Source organism: Pelophylax lessonae, assembly GCF_965119305.1.
Source record: "Pelophylax lessonae genome assembly, chromosome: 2".
In the NCBI taxonomy this organism is placed as follows: domain Eukaryota; kingdom Metazoa; phylum Chordata; class Amphibia; order Anura; family Ranidae; genus Pelophylax; species Pelophylax lessonae.
The window spans coordinates 560,884,846-560,908,153 of record NC_138769.1 but is presented as its reverse complement, the minus strand read 5'-3'; the positions used below and the strand labels follow the sequence as shown (position 1 = coordinate 560,908,153).

Below are 23,308 nucleotides of genomic sequence, written 5' to 3'. Positions count from 1 at the left end.
ATCTTTAAAGCCAGCGACTGTAAACAGGGTGGAAAATCTGACCTAGAGATAGGTGATCCAGGCAGATTGGAAGATACAAAGTTAAGTCTGCAACCAGCTGAACGAGATTGGTGAACCAAGCCCTGCATGGCCAATCTGAGGCCACCAGATAGAAAAGAATGCCCTCCTGCTCTATCCGTGGAAGCAACCAAACATGAAGCTTAGGAAATGCTGACAACTCCTGTACAGTCACATTGGAAAAAAAATGGGGTGCATTTAGATTAGTTAAAAAGAAAAAAGGCTGAATGCCTAAAAACTGAACGTTTTCAGGCAGCAGTGTACAAAAGGCCTAATAAGTGGAAAAAATGGGGGCGAGCAGAGAGTAAATGGGCCGGGGTGAACTGTCCCCTCTTCTATGAAGAAAAGAAAACTAGTATTTCATTGCTGGCCTTTACCCACATGTCAGGATGAAAAGCAGACTGAAATGAATCTAGATAGTGTAAAAACAAGGCCCTTTTCACGTAGGCTGATCATACCCTATCCAATTCGATTGTACACCCATCTTTAGACCTATTATCAACTAGATGGTACAAGGGTCTGCCCAATGTAATGCTAATAAATACAGTGTAAGAGTTAATGTTACCTGGACTGTTCTGACTGGGTTGAGGCCTTAGAAACCGTATTAGAAACCCTACAAAAACAAAAAGTGACATGCTATAGAGTTTTAAGATGAAACACATAGTCTCAGTATACATCAAAAATAAAATACAACCTACAGAGTGAGCAGTGAACATTTTTCAGCAACGAGGAAAAGATCCACACATTGCTGGGCCATCACAGAGAAATTTACACTCAAAATGAGCTTTTACACCATATTCAGATTCAAAGAATAACCAAACACAAAAACAAAAATATACTGCGGCTTGCCAAACACTGCTTTTTCCAAGCCTTTATTCCTTTAGTTTAATCTGGTAACTGGCCAATACCACGCCTCCTGTCTTAGCGTGGCTACATTCACTCCATTGTATCTGGAGAAGCAACGTAGCCACCCTTATATAAATAACATGAAGCCAAACAAACGTTTATTAAGCAGTTACAGCAAAAATGTTTTTCCTTTTGTGATAACAGTTTACCTAGATGAATTAAATTAGAGCATTGTAAGAACCCCTCTCGTAGCTTAACTGCCACTGCTGGACAGCTTGGTCTGAAAAATGGACTTAGTGGCCGACAGATCACCAGGTAATAAAGGTTACAAGGGACTCAGAAAAACAAACAAACACAGCTGTGTCAAAGGGTTAGTTTACCTTAAAAAACGTCCTATGTTCCAGTTAAGGGGAGCCCATATTAATAAAAAAAAAAAAAAAGTACTGTGCAGATTTAAAAAAAAAAAAAAAAAAAACCCTTTTTTTTTTTTTTTTTTTTTTTATCTTTAGTCCCTGCAAAGCTGCTACTGCCAGTTGCAAGTATTTCAAATGCTGCTTTTAGATTACCCTTATTAGGTACCTCTCTCAATCAGTACAGATAAGATTCTCCTCTGTAGTACTTCTTCAATCCCATGATACCTTGCCTTGTTCTCTCTGTGCAGCTCTGCTCTTCTTTGTGATGCCTCTGCTCATCTCAGTAAAATTAGAATATTACAGAAGACCATTAAAAAAAGGATTTTTTAATACAAAAATGTTGGTTTACTGAAAAGTATGTCCATGTACAGTATAGTATGTACTCAACACTTGGTCGGCGCTCGCTTTGCATGAATTACTGCATCGATGTGGCGTGACAGAGGCGATTAGCCAGTGACACTGCTGAGGTGTTATGGAAGCCCAGATTTCTTTGATAGTGGCTTTCAGCTCAGCTGTATTGTTGGGTCTGGCATAGCTCATCTTCCTCTTGATAATACCCCGTAGATTCTCGATGGGGTTTAGGTCAGGCGAGTTTACTGGCCAATCAAGCACAGTGATACCATGATCATTAAACCAGGAATTGGTACTTTTGGCAGTGTGGGCAGGTGCCAAGTCCTGCTAGAAAATGAAATCAGAATCTCCATAAAGCAGGGGGAAGCATGAAGCGCTCTAGAATTTACTGGTAGAGGGCTGCGCTGGCTTTGAACTAGATAAAACACAGTGGACAGCAGATGACATGGCTCCCCAAATCATCACTGACTATGGAAACTTCACACTGGACCTCATGCAACTTGGATACTGTGCCTCTCCACTTTTATTCCAGACTCTGGGACCTTGATTTCCAAATGAATTGCAAAATTTTCCAGTGTCTATGATGATTTGGGGAGCCATATCATCTGCTGGTGTTGCCCCACTGTTTTATCAAGTCCAAAGTTAGCACAGCCCTCTACCAGGGAATTCTAGAGCACTTCATGCTTCCCTCTGCCGACCAGCTTTATGGAGATGCTGATTTAATTTTCCAGCAGGATTGGCACCTGCCCACACTGCCAAAAGTACCAATACCTGGTTTATTGATCATGGTATCGCTGTGCGTTATTGGCCAGCAAACTCGCCTGACCTAACCCCCCATACAGAATCTGGGGGGTTTTAGGTGAGAGACAACAGACTCAACAATGCAGATGAGCTGAAAATAACGGAATTTCTGTAAAATTCCTTTCTCTGAGTCCTCCGACAGTCGCCGCCTCTTCATATTCATCACATATGGGGTATTAGACTTTGCTCCGAAGGAGTAGCTAGGCAACAGAATATGTTAACATTAAAGCTTTTAACATATCCCACCCTCAAGGGGTGGTCCCCTCAGTCAATACCCTCCTACTTCCTGCAACCATATCTCAGTTTTAGTGGAATAGCAGTAGAGTATACAACCAAACCCCAAAAGAGGGGCGGGGGCGGCGACTGTCGGAGGACTCAGAGAAAGGAATTTTACAGGTAAGATTTTACAAAAATTCCGTTTTCTCTTACGTCCTCCGACAGTCGCCGCCTCTTCATATTCGTCACATATGGGGACGTCCCAAAGCAGTGCAAACATGAGGGGTGGGAAACGCATCCGCGCCGAAAAGGCAACGCAGTCTCCGCATCAAAGAAAGGAACCTTACCAAAGGAAGGAAACCAGCTGGGCAACAGGAAAAACAAGTGCTCAACAGGAGCAACAACCCAGGAAAAGACAAATAACCAGGGGATAAAAAACTTATCCCAACAGCCAGAGGTCCCCAACAAGGGACCCTAGGGAATTGCCGCACTAAGAACCTTGCGGCCAAAGGAAGCATCCGCCGATGCCTGAACATCTACTTTGTAGAATTTTGTGAAAGTGTGCACGGTCGACCAAGTCGCCGCCTTACACACCTGGGCTACAGAAGCCCCATGACGACAGGCCCAAGACGTACTCAGAGATCTAGTAGAGTGCGCCTTCACAGGCACAGGGGGAACCTTCCCCTGCAAGGCATAGGCCTGTTCAATGGTCTGCCTGATCCATTTGGCGATGGTAGAGGCCAACGCCGCCATGCCCTTCCGAGGACCCTCTGGAAGAACAAACAAGGAGTCCGTCTTTCGAAAAGACTCAGTCGATTTAAGGTAAACCCTTATCGCCCGAACAACATCCAGAGAATGTAATCTCACCTCCTTTGGATGTTTAGGCTTCGCGCACAGCGAAGGCAAGACAATATCCTCATTAAGATGGAATTCCGAAACTCGTTTCGGAAGAAAAGAAGGATTAGGTCGCAAGACTACCTTATCCAAATGAACAACCAGATACGGAGACTTGCAGGACAAAGCTGCCAGCTCCGACACTCTGCGAGCCGAAGTGATCGCCACCAAAAAGGCGACCTTTTTGGACAACATAGACAACGAGATCTCCCTGATCTGTTCAAAAGGAGCACGTTGCAACATAGACAGAACGAGATTCAAGTCCCAAGGGGGCAAAGGATCCCTCCTAGGAGGAACCAGATGCCGCACACCCTGAACTAAAGTGCCAACCAAGGAGTTGGAAGCCACGGGACGTTGAAACAGAACGGCCAGCGCAGACACCTGACCCTTTATCGTAGCCAGCGCCAAACGCTGATCGACACCCGTTTGAAGGAAGGACAGCACTCGGGAAACCGAGTACGTGCGGGGTGAAAACCCCCTGGACTCACACCAGGCAAAATAGGCCTTCCAAGTACGGTAATAAACCTTCCCCGAGGAAGACTTCCTCGCATTGATCAAAGTATGAACGACCTCTGGGGAGAGACCCTTCTCCTTCAGGACCTCGGTCTCAACAGCCAGGCCGTCAAAGCCAGCGACTGTAAAGCAGGATGGTAAATCGGTCCTTGAGACAGGAGATCGTCTCGAAAAGGCAGACGCCACGGGGCGTCGACCGCCAGATTCACGAGGTCTGCGTACCAGGACCGGCGAGGCCAGTCCGGTGCCACAAGAATCACCGTGCTGCGTTCCGAGTGTAACCTGCGAAGGAACCTGGACAGCAACTGAATCGGTGGAAACGCGTACATCAGCCTGTACTGATGCCACGGGGCCACTAACGCGTCCGACGCGTCTGCCCGAGGGTCGCGCGTCCTTGCCACGAACCTTCTCACCTTGTTGTTGAGACGAGACGCGAACAGGTCCACATCTGGAAGACCCCACTTCGCGCACAACATCTGGAAGACAGCCGGGTGGAGAGACCATTCCCCCTGATCCAGGGTCTGGCGACTCAGATAGTCCGCCTGCCAGTTCTCCACCCCCGGAATGTGAACCGCCGTTATCGCCGGGACATGAGTCTCGGCCCAAGACAGAATGTCGGCCACTTCTCGAGCCGCTCGGGCACTCCTGGTGCCCCCTTGGTGGTTGATGTAGGCCACCGCCGTGGCATTGTCCGTCTGCACCCGAAACCGGGCAGCCCTGCAGCCGGTCCGTCCAGCGATGAAGACAGAGATTTATCGCACGCAATTCCAGAATGTTGATCGGAAGGGAAGACTCCCCCTCCGACCAAGTTCCCTGGGCGGACAGAACGCCCAGAACACCACCCCAGCCCGACAGGCTGGCATCCGTGGTGATCACCGTCCACGAGATAGGACGAAACGACTTGCCCCCGGACACCATCGGGGACTGGAGCCACCACAGAAGGTCTCTTCTGGTGCGATGACTCAACGATATTTGAAGATCCAGAGATTGAGGTCGCCCGTCCCACATGGACAGGATCTCCGCTTGGAGACCCCGCGTGTGAAACTGGGCGAAGGGAATCGCCTCGAAGGCCGAGACCATCAATCCCAGATATCTCATGCACGTCCGCAGAGACGAGTGCGGAACGTCCCTGAGGGACCTGACTTCCTCCTGAAGAGTTCTGAGTTTGTCTTCCGGCAGGAAGACCTTCGCCTGCACCGAGTCCAGAATCATTCCCAGGTAGGGAAGACGAACCGACGGACTCAGTGTCGACTTTGGAAAATTTATCGTCCAACCAAACTCCTGCAGAGTTTGCATCGTGACAGACAGGTCCTTCTCCAGACCCTGGCTGGTCGCAGACCGAACCAGAATGTCGTCCAGATACCCCAGGACAGAAATGCCCTGGGCCCTCAATAATGCCAGAACCGGTGCAAGCACCTTGGTGAAGACCCGCGGAGCCGAGGAGAGACCAAAAGGCAACGCCATGAACTGGTAGTGATCCTCCGCAATGGCAAATCGAAGGAACCTCTGGTGACCCTCGAAAATGGGGATGTGAAGATACGCATCCTTCAAATCGATGGAGGCCATGAATTCCCCCGGAACCAGGGCAGCCACCACCGACCGCAGGGATTCCATGCGGAACTTGCGAACCCGCACAGAGCGGTTCAGAGCCTTCAAGTCCAGAATTGGACGAACCTTGCCCTCCTTTCTGGGCACGGTGAACAGATTGGAATAAAACCCCCGAAATCTGTCCCGATGAGGCACCGGAACTACCACTCCCTGAGCCCTCAGGTCCCGCACTGCCAGGTGCAGGTCCCGTAAACGCTCTGGAGACAGTTGAAGATTTGAGGGAAAAAATCTGCTCTCCGGCCGAGAGAGAAACTCGATCTTGTAACCAGATCGAACGATCTCCTGAACCCATCTGTCCCGCACGCGGGCCAACCAGGGCTGAAGAAAACCGAGCAAGCGTCCCCCCACCCCAAAACTGGGTGAGGGCGCCCCTTCAGGCCGCACTGTTATGGGCTGCGGATCCGGATTGACCGGACTTCTTCTGAGAGCCTTGACCTTTGAACGGTTTGCCCTTGTAGTGCGACCGAAAGGCACGAAAGGACCCCTGAGGGGGCCGAAAATTAGAATGCTTCTTCTTCCCAGAAGCCCCCTTAGCCTTGGGGAAATGGGGCAAGAGAGTGCTCTTACCTCCGGTGATCCCCTTAATCAACACATCCAAGGACTCCCCAAAAAGGCGAGACCCATCATAAGGCAGATTGGCTAAGGTCTTACGTGAAGACTGGTCCACCGACCAACATTTCAACCAAACCAGGCGGCGAGACAACACCGCCACGCTGTGCACACGCGCAGCCAACGGGACTAGGTCCAAGTCCGCATCACACAGATACATGACACCCTGGTGGATTTGATCCACCATATCCAGGGTCGCCGGCGAGGCCGAATCGGCCACTAGGACGCGCCTAAGCATCTGCGTCCAACTTGCGACCGCCTGGGCCGCCATGAGAGAGGCAAACAGAGCCTTAAGCATAGAACCCGTAACAGAATAAGTATGACGGGCAAGAGACTCCAATCTCCTATCCGTGGCATCACGGAACACAGGGGAATCCTCTGCAGGAATCGCAGTGGATTTGTTTAAAACCGCAATTGCGTGATCCACTGGGGGTGGCACACACCACCTTTCATCAGTGGAAGGCGAGAAAGGATAACGCAGCTTGAACCTACTTGGTACAGCAAAAGGTTTGCGTAGATTGCGCCATTGTTCCTTAACAGCGCGCTGAAAATCATCATTGCAGGGAAAAACCTGCGGCGTCCTGCGTTTTCTCTGCGTCCCATAAGCCGCCAAGGCAGCGGGGGGACACACTTCATCCTGCAAACGCAGCGTTTGTTTTATGGAAGCAATCAATTCATCCATGATTGCAAGCTCTTCAGGCGAGCCAGGGGGAGAATTATCAACCCCTTCAACTTCAGCCTCCACCTCGGACCCCACTAGATCCAGGGAGGAGCGGGACCCCGATAAGGAGGCCCCCGCCATAACAACCCCATCACCTTCACCCTCAGAATCAGAGGAAAGAGCAACTCTGGGTCTTTTAGTAGATTGAGCAGCCACCAGCATCTGCACCTGAGCAGCAAGGCCAGCCACAATAGTGGCTAAATCCCCCCCTGGAGGGGAAACAGCGGTCCCCTGGCTTTCCACCAAGGCGGTAGGAAATTTGCCCTCCTGAGAATCCATTGCCCCTATAACAAATGCCGGATAATAAAGGGTTAACTGCCCCTTTAACAAGCACGGCGAGCGCAGCCCACCGCACCACACACAAGCACAATGAGACCCCCACAGGGACAATAAAACTGACACAGGCAATGGATAGGAAGGATATAACCTGAGGAGACCCTCGCCGCTGCTGCTGCCTCGATCGGTGTTCCTGGAGAAGAGGAAGTGATGCTGCCAGGGCGCTCTATGAAAGCCTATGGGAGGCTACAAGAAAATGGCCGCCATGCATGTAGAACATGCGGCCGGAGCGAGTGTAGGCAAAATGGCGCCGTTTGGCGCCGAAACCGCCGCTCCACAGTACAGTAATGCACACATGTCTGTATATAAAAAAACATGTCAGATCGCCGCAGCGATCGCTGTATAATGCCCAAACATGCCACAAAACATGCCCCACAGCACACAGCTTCTCACACTGACAAGGCTGACACACACACAGTGTCACACAGCTCCCCCCCCCCCCCCCTTGCAGCCCACAGCATGCAGCCGAGAGATAGGGAGACAAACAGTGTGAATAGAGGCAGGTTACACAGTCCCAGACTGACACCCCCCCAGACAGACAGTTCCCCACATAAATACACTTACCTCACATTGGCGTGGGGGACCCGCACAGGCGAACAAGCCGCTGCACATGAGGCAGGGAGAGTCGCATACAAGACGCACAGAATGGGGGTTAAGAAACCGCACAGCGTCCAGTGAGGTAGCCACCTCACCAATCATCCCTGCACCGAACAGGGATGGGTCGTTCACTGTGCCAGGAGCGTTACCTGGCTGAACGCTCGATGGCAGGCTGGGAAGCCACTGACCCACGACCTGCGACCAGGGGGATCAGCCCGAGACCCAGCCCGCATGATCCTCTTCATCCGAAGAACTAACTAATGCTGACAAAAAGAACAGCTAAGTAAAGGTAGAGAGAAAACTCAAACAAAAAATAAAAAAAGAAGAAAGAGTCTGGGGCACAAAGCCCCAGCACAGAGAGAGCCAGCCACTCCTGACAAGCTAGACATTAAAACTGAGATATGGTTGCAGGAAGTAGGAGGGTATTGACTGAGGGGACCACCCCTTGAGGGTGGGATATGTTAAAAGCTTTAATGTTAACATATTCTGTTGCCTAGCTACTCCTTCGGAGCAAAGTCTAATACCCCATATGTGACGAATATGAAGAGGCGGCGACTGTCGGAGGACGTAAGAGAAAACACCTCAGAAGTGCCACTGGCTGATCACCTCTATGCCACACCACATTGATGAAGTAATCCATGCAAAAGGAGCACTGACCAAGTACTGAGTGCATACTATACAGCACATGGGCATACTTTTCAGTAAGCCAACATTTCTATGTTAAAAAATACTTTTTTTTAGTCTTCTGTAATATTCTCATTTTCTGAGACACTGAATTTTGTGTTTTCACTAGCTGTAAGCCATAATCATCAAAATTAAAAAGGAAATGCTTGAAACAGATCACTCAGTGTGTAACGCACCAATAGAAAATAAACAAGCTTCACTTTTTCATTTGAATTACTGAAATAAACTTTTTGATGATATTCTAGTTTTATGAGATGCACCTGTATATACAGTGGATATAAAAAATAGCGGTGCACCGATCCGATATTAGGATCGGATATCGGCCTCGATACTGCCAAAATAGACATCCCTTCCCGCTCCTTGGAATGACAGCTGAGCGGTTTCATAGCCGCATCTGTTGTCATTACAAGACAGCCGACCGTCGGCTATGGACACCGGTACCGGGGTGATGCCTCTAGCTGCAGGTATCACCCCGGTACATGCACTTTCCCGAAATATCGGCAATATCTCCAAATCAAAAGCCGATTGCGATATATCAGGAAAAGTCCACATCGGCCCTCGATATATCAGTTGATCTATATATATATATATATATTATACATATACACACACACACACACATAAATACATATATACACACACACACACATATACATACATATCGGCCCTCTATATAATCGGTTGATCTATCTATCTATCTATCTATCTATCTATCTATCTATCTATCTATCTATCTATCTATCTATCTATCTATCTATCTATATATATATATATATATATATATATATATATATAAATTTGAGTCAGAATATTTTTATTTTTTTTGTTTTCCTCCTCTAAAAACTAGGTACCTTTTATGGTCAGGTGTGTCTTATGGAGCGAAAAATACGGTACGTCATTCATCAGCCTCACGTGTGTGTCATTGTAATGTAAACAGGTAGTCCAGTGTCACTGTCACACGCCATAATCAAATTGTGATGGTGGTGTGACACAGGACTACATGTTACAAATTACAATGCTATTTGGATGTGTGATCAAGTTGTTGTTCGACCAACTTTTTATTTTATTCTCACTGAGAATTTCTCTGGTTCAGCTGCTATGTTGCATTTTAAATTCCTGTTTGCAGGATTTTGCACTTTATATTTTTTACATGTTTACTGTTTGATTGCTATTGTATGTTCAAGCGATAAAACAGTTTTTTTTTTCTTGTGGCTACATTTTATTCTTTTTAATTTTGAGTTTGATTACATATATTTTAGATTTTAAAATAAATGCACAATTGTTATAACAAAACAATAGTTCCGGATCGGTTTTGGTAGAAACAAAAAGCCAGGCACCGGTATCGGGACTAGAAAAGTCGGATCGGTGCACCCATAATAAAAAAATCGACACACCCCTGTAAAAAATTGGATTTTTTGTCTTACCATAAAATCCTTTTCTCTGATGTTCATTGATGGACACAGCTCCAGAATCTTCTTGACCATTGGGTTATGCTACCACCTACAGGAGTAGGACACAAGGCAGGAAAAAAATTCCCCACGCCTATGGGGCAGTCCCAGGGGATATAATCCTACTCTCTGCTATAGGCACTTACTTTTGTTGCAGTGTCAGAAGAAATATAATCCAATTCGATAGAGGGATGGGTGCGGTGTCCGTCAATGAACATCAGAGAAAAGGTTTTTTTTCGGTAAGACAAAAATCCAATTTTCTCTTTCGTTCATTGACCGACACAGCTCCATAATCATGTTTGACCATTGGGACACCCCAAAGCAGTGTCAAACATGAGGGGTGGGAAAAACACAGGAGAGTAAACTCCCAAAAGGCTAAAAACTTAGCCAAGCAGGTAACATTGAGCTCAACCAGCAACTGGAACTCACCTGAAAACAACAATACACCCTCAAAGAGGACCAGGTCCTCTAAACCGTAGCCAGCAAAAACTTGCGGCCAAAAGAAGCATCAACAGATGCAAACACAACCACTTTATAAAACTTTGTGAAAGTGTGCACAGACGACCAGGTGGCTGCCTTGCCAACCTGCATCACTGGCACCTGATGGCGGAAGGCCCAAGAGGCACTAAGTGAGAATGTGCCTAACAGGGAAAGGAGGAACCTGACCCTTGATTGAATAAGCTTGCACCGCTGTCTGTCCTACTTATCTGGAAATCTGAGACTGACTTCTCAAAAGACTCCAAGCTGCCCGGTACACTTTAGGTGCCCAAACCACATCCAGGAAATGCATGGCAAGTTCAGGTCTGGAACACAAAGTAGCAAACACAAGGTCATCATTCAGATGAAAATCAGAGACGACCTTTGGAAGGGACGACAGACAGGTGCGAAGAACCACCTTAACTCTGAACCACCAGATAGGGTGAATGACAAGACAACGTCGCCAGTTTCGATATCCTGCGCACATAATTATTAGCCAGCAAGGAAGGGACACTTTTTGTGACAATGTAGGCAGAAGAACCTCCTGAAAATTTTTAAAGAGTGGTGTCTGAAAATAAAAAAAACAGCACCAAATTGAGGTCCCTTAGCAGCAATAGAGACTGCACTGGAGGAACCAATTGTCGAACTTCCTAACAAAAGGTTGCACCACATAAAATGTGGACAAAGAAGGTTGAAGGAAAAACGCCAAGGCAGAAACCTGGCCCTTGATGATACTCAAGGCCAAACGCTAAGAGAAAAGCAAAAAAAAAAAAAAAAAAATCTGAGCTACCGATAGGTAATGAGGAAGAACCAAAAGAGACTCACACTATGCAATGTACCCTTCTAAGTACAATAGTGGATCTTCCCAGAGGTAGATATGCTAGCCTATATCAGCATAGGAATCACCAATTAAGAAAAGGCTCTATCCTACAGCACCCGGCTTGCATAGGCGCGGTAATGTTTTTACCTGCTTAGTGTGTTACTCCTGTAGGGGGCAGCATAACCCAATGGTCAAGAAGATTCTGTACGTCAATGAACGAAAAAGAAAATGGATTTTACTGCAAGTAAAAAAAATTGGATTTTTGTCTTACCGTAAAATCCTTTTCTCTGAGTTTATTGACGGACACAGCTCCTGATTCTTCTTATCCAATAGGACATCCCAAAGCAGTGTTAAACATGAGGGATGGGGGGAAAAAAAAAAAAAAAGCAGAAAAAAATTCCCAAGGCTAACCATAGCCAACCAGGTTAACATGGAGCTTATCTGAAAACAATACACCCTCAGAGGACCAGGTCCTCTAAACAGCAGGCTGAAAAACCTTGCAGCCTAAAGAAGCATCCACAGATAACAATACAACCACTTTATAAAACGTTGAGAAAGTGAGCACAGACAACCAGGTGGACGCCTTGCAAACCTGAAATCACTGATGCCTGATGACGGAAGGACGTTGAGTGCCTCCTAGGCCGAGTAGAGTGCGCCTTAACAGGTAAAAGGAGGAACCTGACCCCCAATTGAATAGGCCTGAATCACGGTCTGTCTGATTCAACTGTAAATTGTCGCAGCTGAAACAGCCAACCCTTTACAAGGTAAATTTGTGAGTACAAATAGTGAGTCGGACCTCCTAAAAGACTTCATAGCTGCCAGGTAGACCCGGATGGCACGAACAAAATCCAGGGAATGCAAGGCAATTTCCTTAGTATGTTTAGGCCTGGGACATAGAAAAGGTAGCACAATGTCTTTATTCAAATGGAAATCAGACGACCTTTGTAAGGAACGATGGACAGGGACAAAGAACCAATAGGTAAGGTGGACAAGACAAAGCCGCCAGCTCCGACACCCTGCGCGTAGAAGTAATAACCACCAGTAATAACCACCAAAAGGCCACCTTCTGAGACAACGTAAGCAGTGGAACCTCCCGAAAATATTTTTGAAGGGAGGTTTCTGGAGAACTGACAAAAGCAAATTGAGGTCCCTAGGCGGCAATGGAGACCACACTGGAGGAGCCAAGTGTCCCTGGATTAAAAGAAAACAGCCAAGGCCGAAACCTAGCCCTTGATAGTACTCAAGGGCAGGCGCTGCTCAACCTCCTGTGAGGAAAGCCAAGATACAAGTCACTAAAAAGGAGCAAGGGAGAACCCCAAGAGACTCACACCACGCAATGTACATCTTTCCAAGTACAATGGTAGATCTTCCTAGAGGTAGATTGTCTAGCCTTCAACAGCGTAGGAATCACAGATTCAGACAAACCTCTATCCTTTAGCACCTGGCTTACAACAGCCAAGCCATTAAAGCAGGATGGAAGATTGTATATACAAAAATATGTGTCAATACAGATCACGGTATGTAGTAATGGTCCCAAATTTGCAACACATTCAGCAGCGCTTAATCATACTATTACTAGGATGAAATCATTCCATGATAAAATGTCCAAATAGCATGAAAATAATGCAAGTGTCCAGTCTTTAAAACAAGGAAAAAAAACACTTTGTCAAGATGAAGGAAGCTTCTTGGTTCACACACAACCGTGCTCCTAAGCTCAGGATTAGTAGCCTTCACCACACCTTTAGTGCTCCCCTTAGGAATGGACACTCACCACATCTCACTTTAATAACAGCCTGTATGCTTAACCACTTAAGCCCCGGAAGATTTTACCCCCATTCCGACCAGGGTTTTTTTTTGCGATTTTTTACTGCGTGAATTTGACAATTGCGTGGTCGTGCGACGCTGTACCTAAACTAATTTGACGTCCTTTTTTTCCCCCACAAACAGAGCTTTCTTTTGGTGGTATATGATCACCTGTGCGATTTTTACTTTTTGTGCTAACAAAAAAAGAGCGTACATTTTGCAAAAATAACAATATTTTTCACATTTTTTTTTTATATGAAATTCCCCCCCAAAAAAAATGTAAAATCAAAATTTAACATTTTTGGCCAATTTGTTTTCTGCTACATATGTTTGGGTAAAAAAAAAAAAAAATAAATAATCGCAAAAAGCGTATTTTGATTGGTTTGCGCAAAAGTTATTGCGTTTACTAACTAAGGGAAAGATTTCTGTCATTTTTGGTGTTTTTTTTTTTTTTGAACGTGTAATGGCGGCGATCTGCGATTTTTTTTGCGGTACTGCTACATTGCGCGCGGACAGATCGGACCCTTGACTGACATTTTTGACACTTTTGGGGTTACCAGTGACATTAGTGCAGTAATCAGTGCTATACATATGCACTGTTACTGCAAAATGACACTGGCAGGGAAGGGGTTAACTTTATTGGGGAGGGAGGGGTTAAGTGTGTCCCTCGGGGCGTGTTTTCTACTGTGATTGGCTGTGGCTACTAGTGTAGGAACAGTGATCAACGGTCCTACATAGTAGAACCGTCTGATCACTGTTTCTACACAGGGGAGAATGACAGGCGGCTTGTTTACATCAGCCGCCTGACTTTCTCCCTCTGTACCGACGATCGGAGAGTGACCGGCGGACATCGGGTCCGTCGGTCACATGCACTAACTTCCCTGTGAACGAGCCGCGGCGGGCGCGCGCCTCCGCAGGCGTGCGCTCGCCTGCTATTGGCTCACAAGGAAGCGACAGGCAAGTGACGTACCGGTACGTCACTCTGCCTGGCCGGGGCTGGCCACCGCAGTATATAGTCGTGCGGGGGCCGCATGAGCCCTTGCCCCCGGATATCGGTCGCCTCCAACAACTCCAGACCACCTTTAGCCACCTCCACCAATTCAGGGCAGGCACCGTATAACAGCCAGATCCGAATGCAAGCAGACAACAGGGAACAGAGGATAGTGTAATATTGCCAATGCTTTTATTTCAACATACAATTCCCCCAGACCCCTCAATCAATCTGCTTACATCTGAAAAAACTTGTACAGGCATATAAGGTTGAAAGACCGGGTTTACCGCTGCTCACCGTCCGCGAGCTGTGACGTCTCCTTCCACATGAATGTAACAGTTCGCGGCGCCGCGCGAGTTCCGGAACGCCAGCTGGTAGCAGCCATGGTCTCCCTGGTAACGACGTACGTGCGCCCTGACGCGTTTCGTCAAGTGGACTTCAACCTCAGATGAAATAAAAGCATTGGCAAGATTACACTATCCTCTGTTCCCTGTTGTCTGCTTGCATTCTGAACTGGCTGTTATACGGTGCCTGCCCTGAATTGGAGGAGGTGGCTAAAGGTGGTCTGGAGTTGCTGGAGGCGACCGATATCCGAGGGCAAGGGCTCATGCGGCTTAAGCATACAGGCTGTTAAACGGAGATGTGGTGAGTGTCCATTCCTAAAGGGAGCACTAAAGGTGTGGTGAAGGCTACTAATCCTGAGCTTAGGAGCACGGGTGTGTGTGAACCAAGAAGCTTCCTTCATCTTGACAAAGTGTTTTTTTCCTTGTTTTAAAGACTGGACACTTGCATTATTTTCATGCTATTTGGACATTTTGTCATGGAATGATTTCATCCTAGTAATAGTATGATTAAGCGCTGCTGAATGTGTTGCAAATTTGGGACCATTACTACATACCGTGATCTGTATTGACACATTTTTGTATATAGAGTTTTTTTGTTTACAGTGGCTGCTAACGTACAGAGGTACACAAGAATTTATTGATTTCCTACACCACTATTTTATCTTCAATTTTATATATATCTTTATTGTTTTAGATGTATATTGGAATTGAGAGCGCCGGGCGGGTGCATGTAGTTTTTTTAGCTTCAGACACCCTTTTTTAATATAGGATGGAAGATTGGTCCGTGGGACACCAGATCTTCCCTGAGAGGAAGTGCCCAAGGAGCATCGGCGACCAGCCGTACCAGATCGGCATACCAAGACTGGTGAGGCCAGTCTGGAGCCACTAGAATGACTGGAATCCCTACTGCCTTGAGTCTACACAGGAGTCTTGGCAGAAGTTTGAGAGGGAGGGGAAGACGTAAATCAGACGATACTGACTCCAAGGAGCCACTGTGGCGTCAGCTAGAGGATCCCGAGACCGTGCTACATACCTCTGTACCTTACTTGGAATGTGTACAGCTGAAAGGGCTGGAAATAAGTGGTCTGCCCACCTTAGAATGCCGGATACTTCCTGAGCCACAAGGACACTTCTTGTGCCCCCCTTGGTGATTGACATAGGCCACAGCCGTGGCATTGTCTGATTGGATTCGCCTAAGACAATTGTCCAAAGATCCAGACAAGGTCTGAACACTCGAAGTTCCAGTTCATTGATCAGCAGTCTGGACTCCTCCAGAATCCAGACCCCCTGAGCAAAATCTATGCAGAGAACGCTTCCCCCACCTGGACAGGCTGGCATCCGTGATGACCACTGTCCAGTATAAAGGAAGCAAAGAACAGCCCTGTCAAAGTGGTGAAGAACCAAGCCAAGAAGACCCACAGTGACCCTAGAGGGGCTGGGGAGGAGTAGGGGGAACCCAAAACCCTCAAGGGAGAGAGGGTGGGGCAACTACTTACCATACCGTGGAACTGGGTGGGCACCGCTCCAGACAGATCACCTCTCCACCAGAATGTGGGTGCTGTCAGCCAAGAGGAACACTGCGACTCAAGCCACGACCAGGTTGTACAACCGTCCTGGGGGAAGAAAGGATTTTGCCTGTCGAAGTACTGGAGAATGAAGCCACCTCTAGAGACTGTGTATTCTTGTCCCGTTTCAACAGAATCTTTTTGCAGAGATCTCGTGTGTAACTGTGCAAACGGAACCGCCTCGAAGATAAGACACCATCAGGCCCAGCACCCGCATGCAAGTCCTGAAGGATGACTGTCTTGCTGGAAAACAGAAGCTGAATTTCCTCCTGCAATTTCTGAAGTTTTTCCAGTGGAAGAAACACTCTGGCTGATGCGACCCAGATAGTCCAGTTTTGTGGATGGAACCAGAGCAGACTTCTGAAGGATCAAAATCCAACTAACCTCCCTCAGAGTTTGCAGAGTAATCTCCAAGTTGTCCATCAGAGCAGTCAGACTCCGCTCGCAGAAGACGATCGTCCAGGTACCCCAGTACCACGATCCCCAGCTGACGCAACAATGCTAGCATTGGGCCCAACACTTTTGCAAAGACCCGAGAAGCAGAGGCGAGACCAAAGCATACCACCACAAACTGATAATGCTTCTCACCCACGGCAAAGCAGAGGAAGAGCTGGTGACTGTCACATATTGGAATGTGAAGTTTGGCATCCTTGAGGTTGATGGAAGCGATTAAATCCCCCTTATGTAGGGATGCCACTACTGTGCGAATGGACTCCATTCAGGACGTCTGTACCCGCACAATGCAGTTTAGCGCCTTGAGGGCCAGAATTGGACGTACCTTGCCTTCCTTTATGGGAACTGTAAACAGGTTTGAGTAAAACCTCTGAAAACAACCTGAAGTTGGAACCAGGACACTCACCCCTTGAAGTAACAAGTCTTGCACTGCCCCAAAGAGACCCCGTAAGTGATCTGGGGGACAAGTGCAGGTTGGAGGTGAAGAATCTTTCCATAGGATAAGACCGAAACTCGATCTCTTAGCCAGACCAAAGACTTTTGGTCGACCCACTTGTCCTGTACAAGGGAGGTCCATGGATCTGGAAACCCGAAACAGGTGAGGGTGCCCCTTCATGCAGAGGAAGCCTTGTCCACAGGTCTGGAAAAGCCTGCTCGTGGCTTGCCAGACCAGGTCCTCTAGGAACCTGCGGTGGAGGCCCTGAAGGACTTTGATCCCTTGTCTTGAGACCCTGACAAAAAAAAACCTCATGAGACGAGAAGAATGGCCCACGTCTACGACAGGGCTCCTTGCCCTTGGTAGCCTGCAGAAGAAGAGTACTCTCCCCCCCCCCCCCCCTGTGAGACCCTTAATGACATCACCCAAGGAAGTCTTCTTCGCAGACCAGCATTTCAGCCAGATAATATGCCAAAAGGACCACTTCTGATACAGTCAGCCTAGAAATCAAAGGAGCCGCATCCAAAGAAGCATCACAGATAAACTGTAGCCCCTGAACCAACTGATCCGCCAGCTCCGCAAAGGCGGGGGGGGTTTTGTGGTTTCTCCTTCACGTCCTGACGTAAAAGTTTAGGCCACTCGGTTAGAGTTTGAGACCCCAGGGCAATAGAAAATAATGGCCTAAGTGCTGAACCAGCCACAGTAAACATAGGAGAGCTGAGGCTCTAGCCCGCCCCAATCAACTGGATCTTTAACCACTTTACCTCCGCCCACACTAATATTACTGCGGCAGAGTGGCTCGTTATCGTTTGACGACGTAGTATGTCGTCGTCAGACACTCCCCCTTCTGGGCGGCGCTGGAGGCTCGCTCCCGCTGTTTTCATTCACAGCGGGAGTCGGGCCAGGGGAGGAGCAGCCGATCGCCGGGGGATCTAGTGTGGAGATCCGCCCGCCTGTGTAAACACAAGCGGGCGGATCTCCATAGTGACAGGGAGTGACAGATCGGACTATTCAGCATAGCTGGACATCCGATCTGTCCATGACTCACTCAGTCACCTCCCCCCCCCCACACGTCAGTAAGCACCAGGCATACATTAACCCCTCCCTCTCCAATAAAATTAACCCCTTCCCTGCCAGTATCATTTTTACAGTAACAGTGCATATATATATATATATAGCACTGATTACTGCAGTAATGTCACTGGTACCCCCAAAAGTGTCAAAAATGTCAGTCAAGGGTCCGATCTGTCCGCCGCAATGTCGCAGTCCCGCAAAAAAAAAAAAAAAAAAAAAAAAAAAAAAAAAAAAAAAATCGCAGATCGCCGCCATTACGCGTTAAAAAAAAACACCAAAAATGACAGAAATCTTTCCCTTTGTTAGTAAACGCAATAACTTTTGCGCAAACCAATCAAAATACGCGTATTGCGATTTTTTTTACCAAACATAGGTAGCAGAAAACAAATTGGCCAAAATTTTTTTAAAAAATTGTTTTTTACATCTTTTTGGGGGGGAATTTCATATAAAAAAAAATGTTAAAAATATTGTTATTTTTTCAAAATAAAACGCTCTTTTTTTGTTTATAGCGCAAAAAATAAAAATCGCACAGGTGATCAAATACCACCAAAAGAAAGCTCTGTTTGTGGGAAAAAAAGGACGTAAATTTCGTTTGGGTACGGCGTTGCACGACCACGCAATTGTCAGTTGAAGTCGCACAGCGCCGAATCGCAAAAAGTGGCCTGGACGGAAGACAGCAAAATCCTCCGGCGGTAAAGTGGTTAAAGGGCGGGGACTCCTCAACCGGAATTAAGGTAGCTTTATTGAACATGGAAACCAGCGAGTCCACTACAGGTGGGACCATCCACTTTAAGCAGGGAATCCTCATAAGGATACCGCATAACAAAACTCTTAGGGACCACAAGAAAGGGTTTTGGACAACCCCACTGTTCTGTGAAAATGTTGTCAAAGTAGGAACACCCTTGCCACTGTAGACGACCTGTGGTGGCAGTAGTGACCCACGCCTCCGACGCAGCATCTCCGCCATGTTTAAAATTTCACGCACTGACACAATCAATGCATCCACCAGGACCTTTTCATGCATGGCTACAGGAGCAGAGGAATCATCCTCACTTTCTGAGCACTCGGTGTGTGGACGCAGACCCAGTAGAGTGACTCACGTCCGCGGCAGCCGAAAGAGTCAGGATCGGATGAGACCGATGAGGCAGGGGAGGGCGCTATATACTAAGCTCACCCGGGAAAACTGACAATCAGGGGCCGCCGACTGCGATCCCACAAAGGGGACGCCGATCAAGGGCCCACAAATACTGGACCCCTCCGAGCCCTGCATGATAGGAAATAAAAGGAGGTCGCCAACCGTGACGCAGACGTGCAGGCAGGGTACTCGATGGTCACGCAGCATTAAAAAAAAAAAAAGGGGCAAGTGCCCTCCACAATAATGGTGGCATGGCTGCCATCAAACAATAAACCGCCCCCATAGTGCCACCCCTTCCAAGGGAGGAACCAAGCTGGCCGCATGGCTTAGTAGACTGCGGCCTAAATTTTTGTGGAAGCGAAGCCACAAGTGCACTGATCCCAGCCAAGCAGATGCCCAAAAGGAAGAGCAAGGGCTTCTGCTAATCTTACTGCATAGGTGTGAAAACCCTTAAACTAATACTTTGTTGAGGCACCTTTTCATTTTATTACAGCACTCTTTTTTGAGTATGAGTCTATCAGCATGGCACATCTTGACTTGCCAATATTTACTCACTGAAAAACACTCCAAATCTGTCAGATTTCTAGGGCATTGCCTGTGCACAGCTTGTTCAAATCACCCAACAGATTTCCAATTAGATTCCGGTCTAGGCTCGGACTAGGCCTTTAAAAACTTTAATCTTCTTCTGGTGAAGCCAATCCTTTGTTGATTTGGATGTACGCTTTGGGTCGTTGTCATACTGAAAGATGAAGCTCCTCTTCATGTTCAGCTTTCTAGCAGAAGCCTGAAGGTTTTGTGCCAATATTGCTATTAGGAAATGTTCATAATTCCCTTAACCTTAACTAAGGCCCCTTGTTCCAGCTGAAGAAAAACCGCCCCAAAGCATGATGCTGCCACCACCATGCTTCACTGTGGGTATTGTGTTCTTTTGGTAATGTGCAGTGTTTTTGCGTCAAACATATCTTTCGGAATTATGGCCAAAAAGTTCAACCTTGGTTTCATCAGAACAGAACACATTTTCCCACATGTTTTTGGAAGACTTCAGATGTGTTTTTGCTAAATTTAGCCAGGCATGGATATTTGTTTTTCTTCGTAAGAAAAGGCTTCCATCTTGCCACTCTACCCCATAGCCCAGAAATATGAAGAATATGGGAGATTGTGGTCACATGTACCACACAGCCAGTACTTGCCAGATATTCATGCAGCTTCTTTCATGTTGCTGTAGGCCTCTTGGTAGCCTCCCTGACCAGTTTTATTCTCATCTTTTCATTAATTTTGTAGGGACGACTTTGTGCCATATTTACTACATTTGATGACGACTGTCTTCACTGTGTTCCATGGAAAAACGAATGCCTTGGAAATTCTTTTGTACCCTTTCTCCTGACTGATACCCTTTAACAATGAGATCCCTCTGATGCTTTGGAAGCGCTTTGCAAACCATGGTTCTTGCTATCGGATGAGACTAACAAAATGTCAGGAAAGACCTACTAGAACAGCAGAACTTTATTTGGGGTTAATCAGAGGCATTTTAAATGATGGCAGGTGTGTACTGACTCCTATTTAATAGGAGTTTGAATAGGATTGCTTAATTCTGAACACCACTACATTCCCAGTTATAAGAGGTTGTGTGCACACGTATGCAGCCACATTATTCTATTTTTTTTTTATTTTATCCCCCCTCCCCCCCTAAAAGATTTGCGTTTTTCAATTGAGTTGTACAGTTTATAGGTCACATTTAAAAAAAAAAAAGTGGAAAAAGTTTTGAAATGATTTATCTTTGTCTTTTTTTTACATCACATAAACCTGACATTTTAACCAGGGGTGTGTAGACTTTTTTATATCCACTGTATATCGAGAGAGAGAGATAAAGAGAGAAAGAGAGAAAGAAAGAGAAAGAAAGAGAAAGAGAGAGAAAGAGAGAGAGAGAAAGAAAGAGAAAGAGAGAGAGAGAGAGAGAAAGAAAGAGAAAGAGAGAGAGAAAGAAAGAAAGAGAAAAAGAGAAAGAAAGAGAAAGAGAGAAAGAGAAAGAGAGAGAAAGAGAAAAAGGAGAAAGAGAAAGGAGAAAGGAGAAAGGAGAAAGGAGAAAGAGAAAGAAGAAAGGAGAAAGGAGAAAGGAGAAAGGAGAAAGAGAAAGAGAGAGAGAGAGAGAGAGAGAAAGAGAAAGAGAAAAAGGAGAAAGAGAAAGGAGAAAGAGAAAGAGAAAAGAGAAAGGAGAAAGGAGACAGAGAGAGACAGAGAGAGACAGAGAGAGACAGAGAGAGACAGAGAGAGACAGAGAGAGACAGAGAGAGACAGAGAGAGACAGAGAGAGACACCCAAAGCTGTACAAACATATGATAGATCACATTTTACCAACATCTGTGTAGTGTGAGAGTCTGTCTGAATCAATATAAACATAAATGGGCTGTTTAGACAAGCCCTCCTACTACGTTGTTGCTAATAATTATTAAGCAGCAAATGAATAGTAGATGGTATTTTCATAGGTACAAGTTGAGACCGAGACACTTTTGCATGATTGCAGCACAGCTGGCATATTGGAATTTTCAAAAAAAAAACGTGGTGCTTAGCAAAATACAAATGAAAGGTTCTGGCAGTCCAAGAAACACATTTTCTCCATTCAGGTAAACAAGCTATTAAACATGTATTAAACAGGTACTCACCTTCTGTAGGTATCTGAAGCAGCAGCATAGTGTAGGGGAGTGCAGCCTTTATAGTCTGCCACATTAATACTAGCGCCAGCATTCACCAGAGTCATTGTGCACTGGTAGCTGCCATTAGCAGCGGCATAGTGCAGCGGAGTCCTAAAATATAAGGTAAAGGGTTTAAAAAGGTCTTCCTTGTGCACACTTAAAGCGGAACTAAAGTCTTGCTGTAAAAAAAAGCTGCAAACATGCAGGCTTTTATTGCAGGAGCGACAAGTCTCATCTTCAATAAAATGCCCCTACCTGCCTGCTCGCCATCTCCTCGGACACTGTAAACTGAGCTGCACATGCGCAGCTCAGCTAATAGCGTCATGCGTTCTCCGAGTTCCAGGATGACCGCCTCCTTACCATGCGCAGGAGTGATGTCATCACTCACTGGACAATGAAAAGGCCTGAAGACCAGCACACTCAGAAGACGGTGCTGGCGACAGACCATTGGATAGGTAAGTATGGAGACTTTAGTTCCGCTTTAACAGTGCTTAAACACAAATTGAACAGGTATATTAAAGATGACACTATAAAAAGCAACATTATTCTATACTGGTTCTAATGTGGGAGAATGAGTGGTGCAGACAATGTTGGCACTAGGTGGTCAGAAAAGTAGATTAAGGGGGGTTTGGAAAATATTTCTCAATGCTCTATTCATCTCTGCCAACAAAGAGGAGAGAAGCTGACATTCCAGTACTGCTGCCTTATAGGTTGCAGTGTGAAGAAACAAACAATATAACAAAAGCATTGCACAGTACTTTGTGTGCCAAGCCAAACAGGTGATCAATGGATCAGTTCATCAAGTCCCAAAATGGATCCAGAGGTGAAATGTGTATAAGTAATGTACTTGGCCCTGCAGCTCCTGATTATCAGGGAGATCCAGCAATGAGAAAAAAAAAAAACAGAAGTGCCAAAACCTTGTGCAATAAATAGGAATCTTCAGTACTTCTCCAAAAAAATAAAAAAAAGTCAGCAGCTACAAACTTTTACCAAAAGAACACTTACCTGTCCAGGGATCCAGTGGCATTTTCACCAGGGCCGGGGTCTTTGGGCTGCCAGCACTAACATGTTTACTGTGGGAAGCTGGTTGTGACTCCTTGCGACTTCACAGCTGGCTACTCATTGCATATGAGCGAGCCGCTCTGCTCTCAGTGAATGGTCACGCAGCCTATTAGGACCTGTGACTTGTCCTAGAATGCTTTAGGCAAAAGGGAGGGGGGGGTTAGGCAGGCAGCTTCTGCTTGAATCGCCTAGGCGATCTGAGCAAAGTGGGAGTGGGTACTTAAACCGTAAGGCAAGTCAAAAATCCAGTTCTCTATTGTTCATCGACAGATACAGCTCCATATTCTTCTTAACCATTGGGATGTCCCAAAGCAGTATTTGCATGAGGGGTGGAAAAACAAGGCAGAGAAAGAACGTAATTCCC

General features: G+C 46.5%; 1 protein-coding gene across 2 annotated transcripts in view; it reads right to left on the bottom strand.

The window, feature by feature from the left end:
• Positions 1–23,308, bottom strand: part of ANKRD52 (ankyrin repeat domain 52) — a 223,126-nt gene that overhangs the window by 101,574 nt on the left and 98,244 nt on the right. For both annotated transcript variants that reach the window (XM_082245880.1, XM_082245879.1), the window contains 2 exons: positions 21,853–21,993; positions 623–670 (listed from right to left, as the gene is read on the bottom strand). In XM_082245880.1, the coding sequence (XP_082102006.1) occupies positions 623–670; positions 21,853–21,993 (189 nt within the window). The remainder of the gene's footprint in view (positions 1–622; positions 671–21,852; positions 21,994–23,308) is intronic.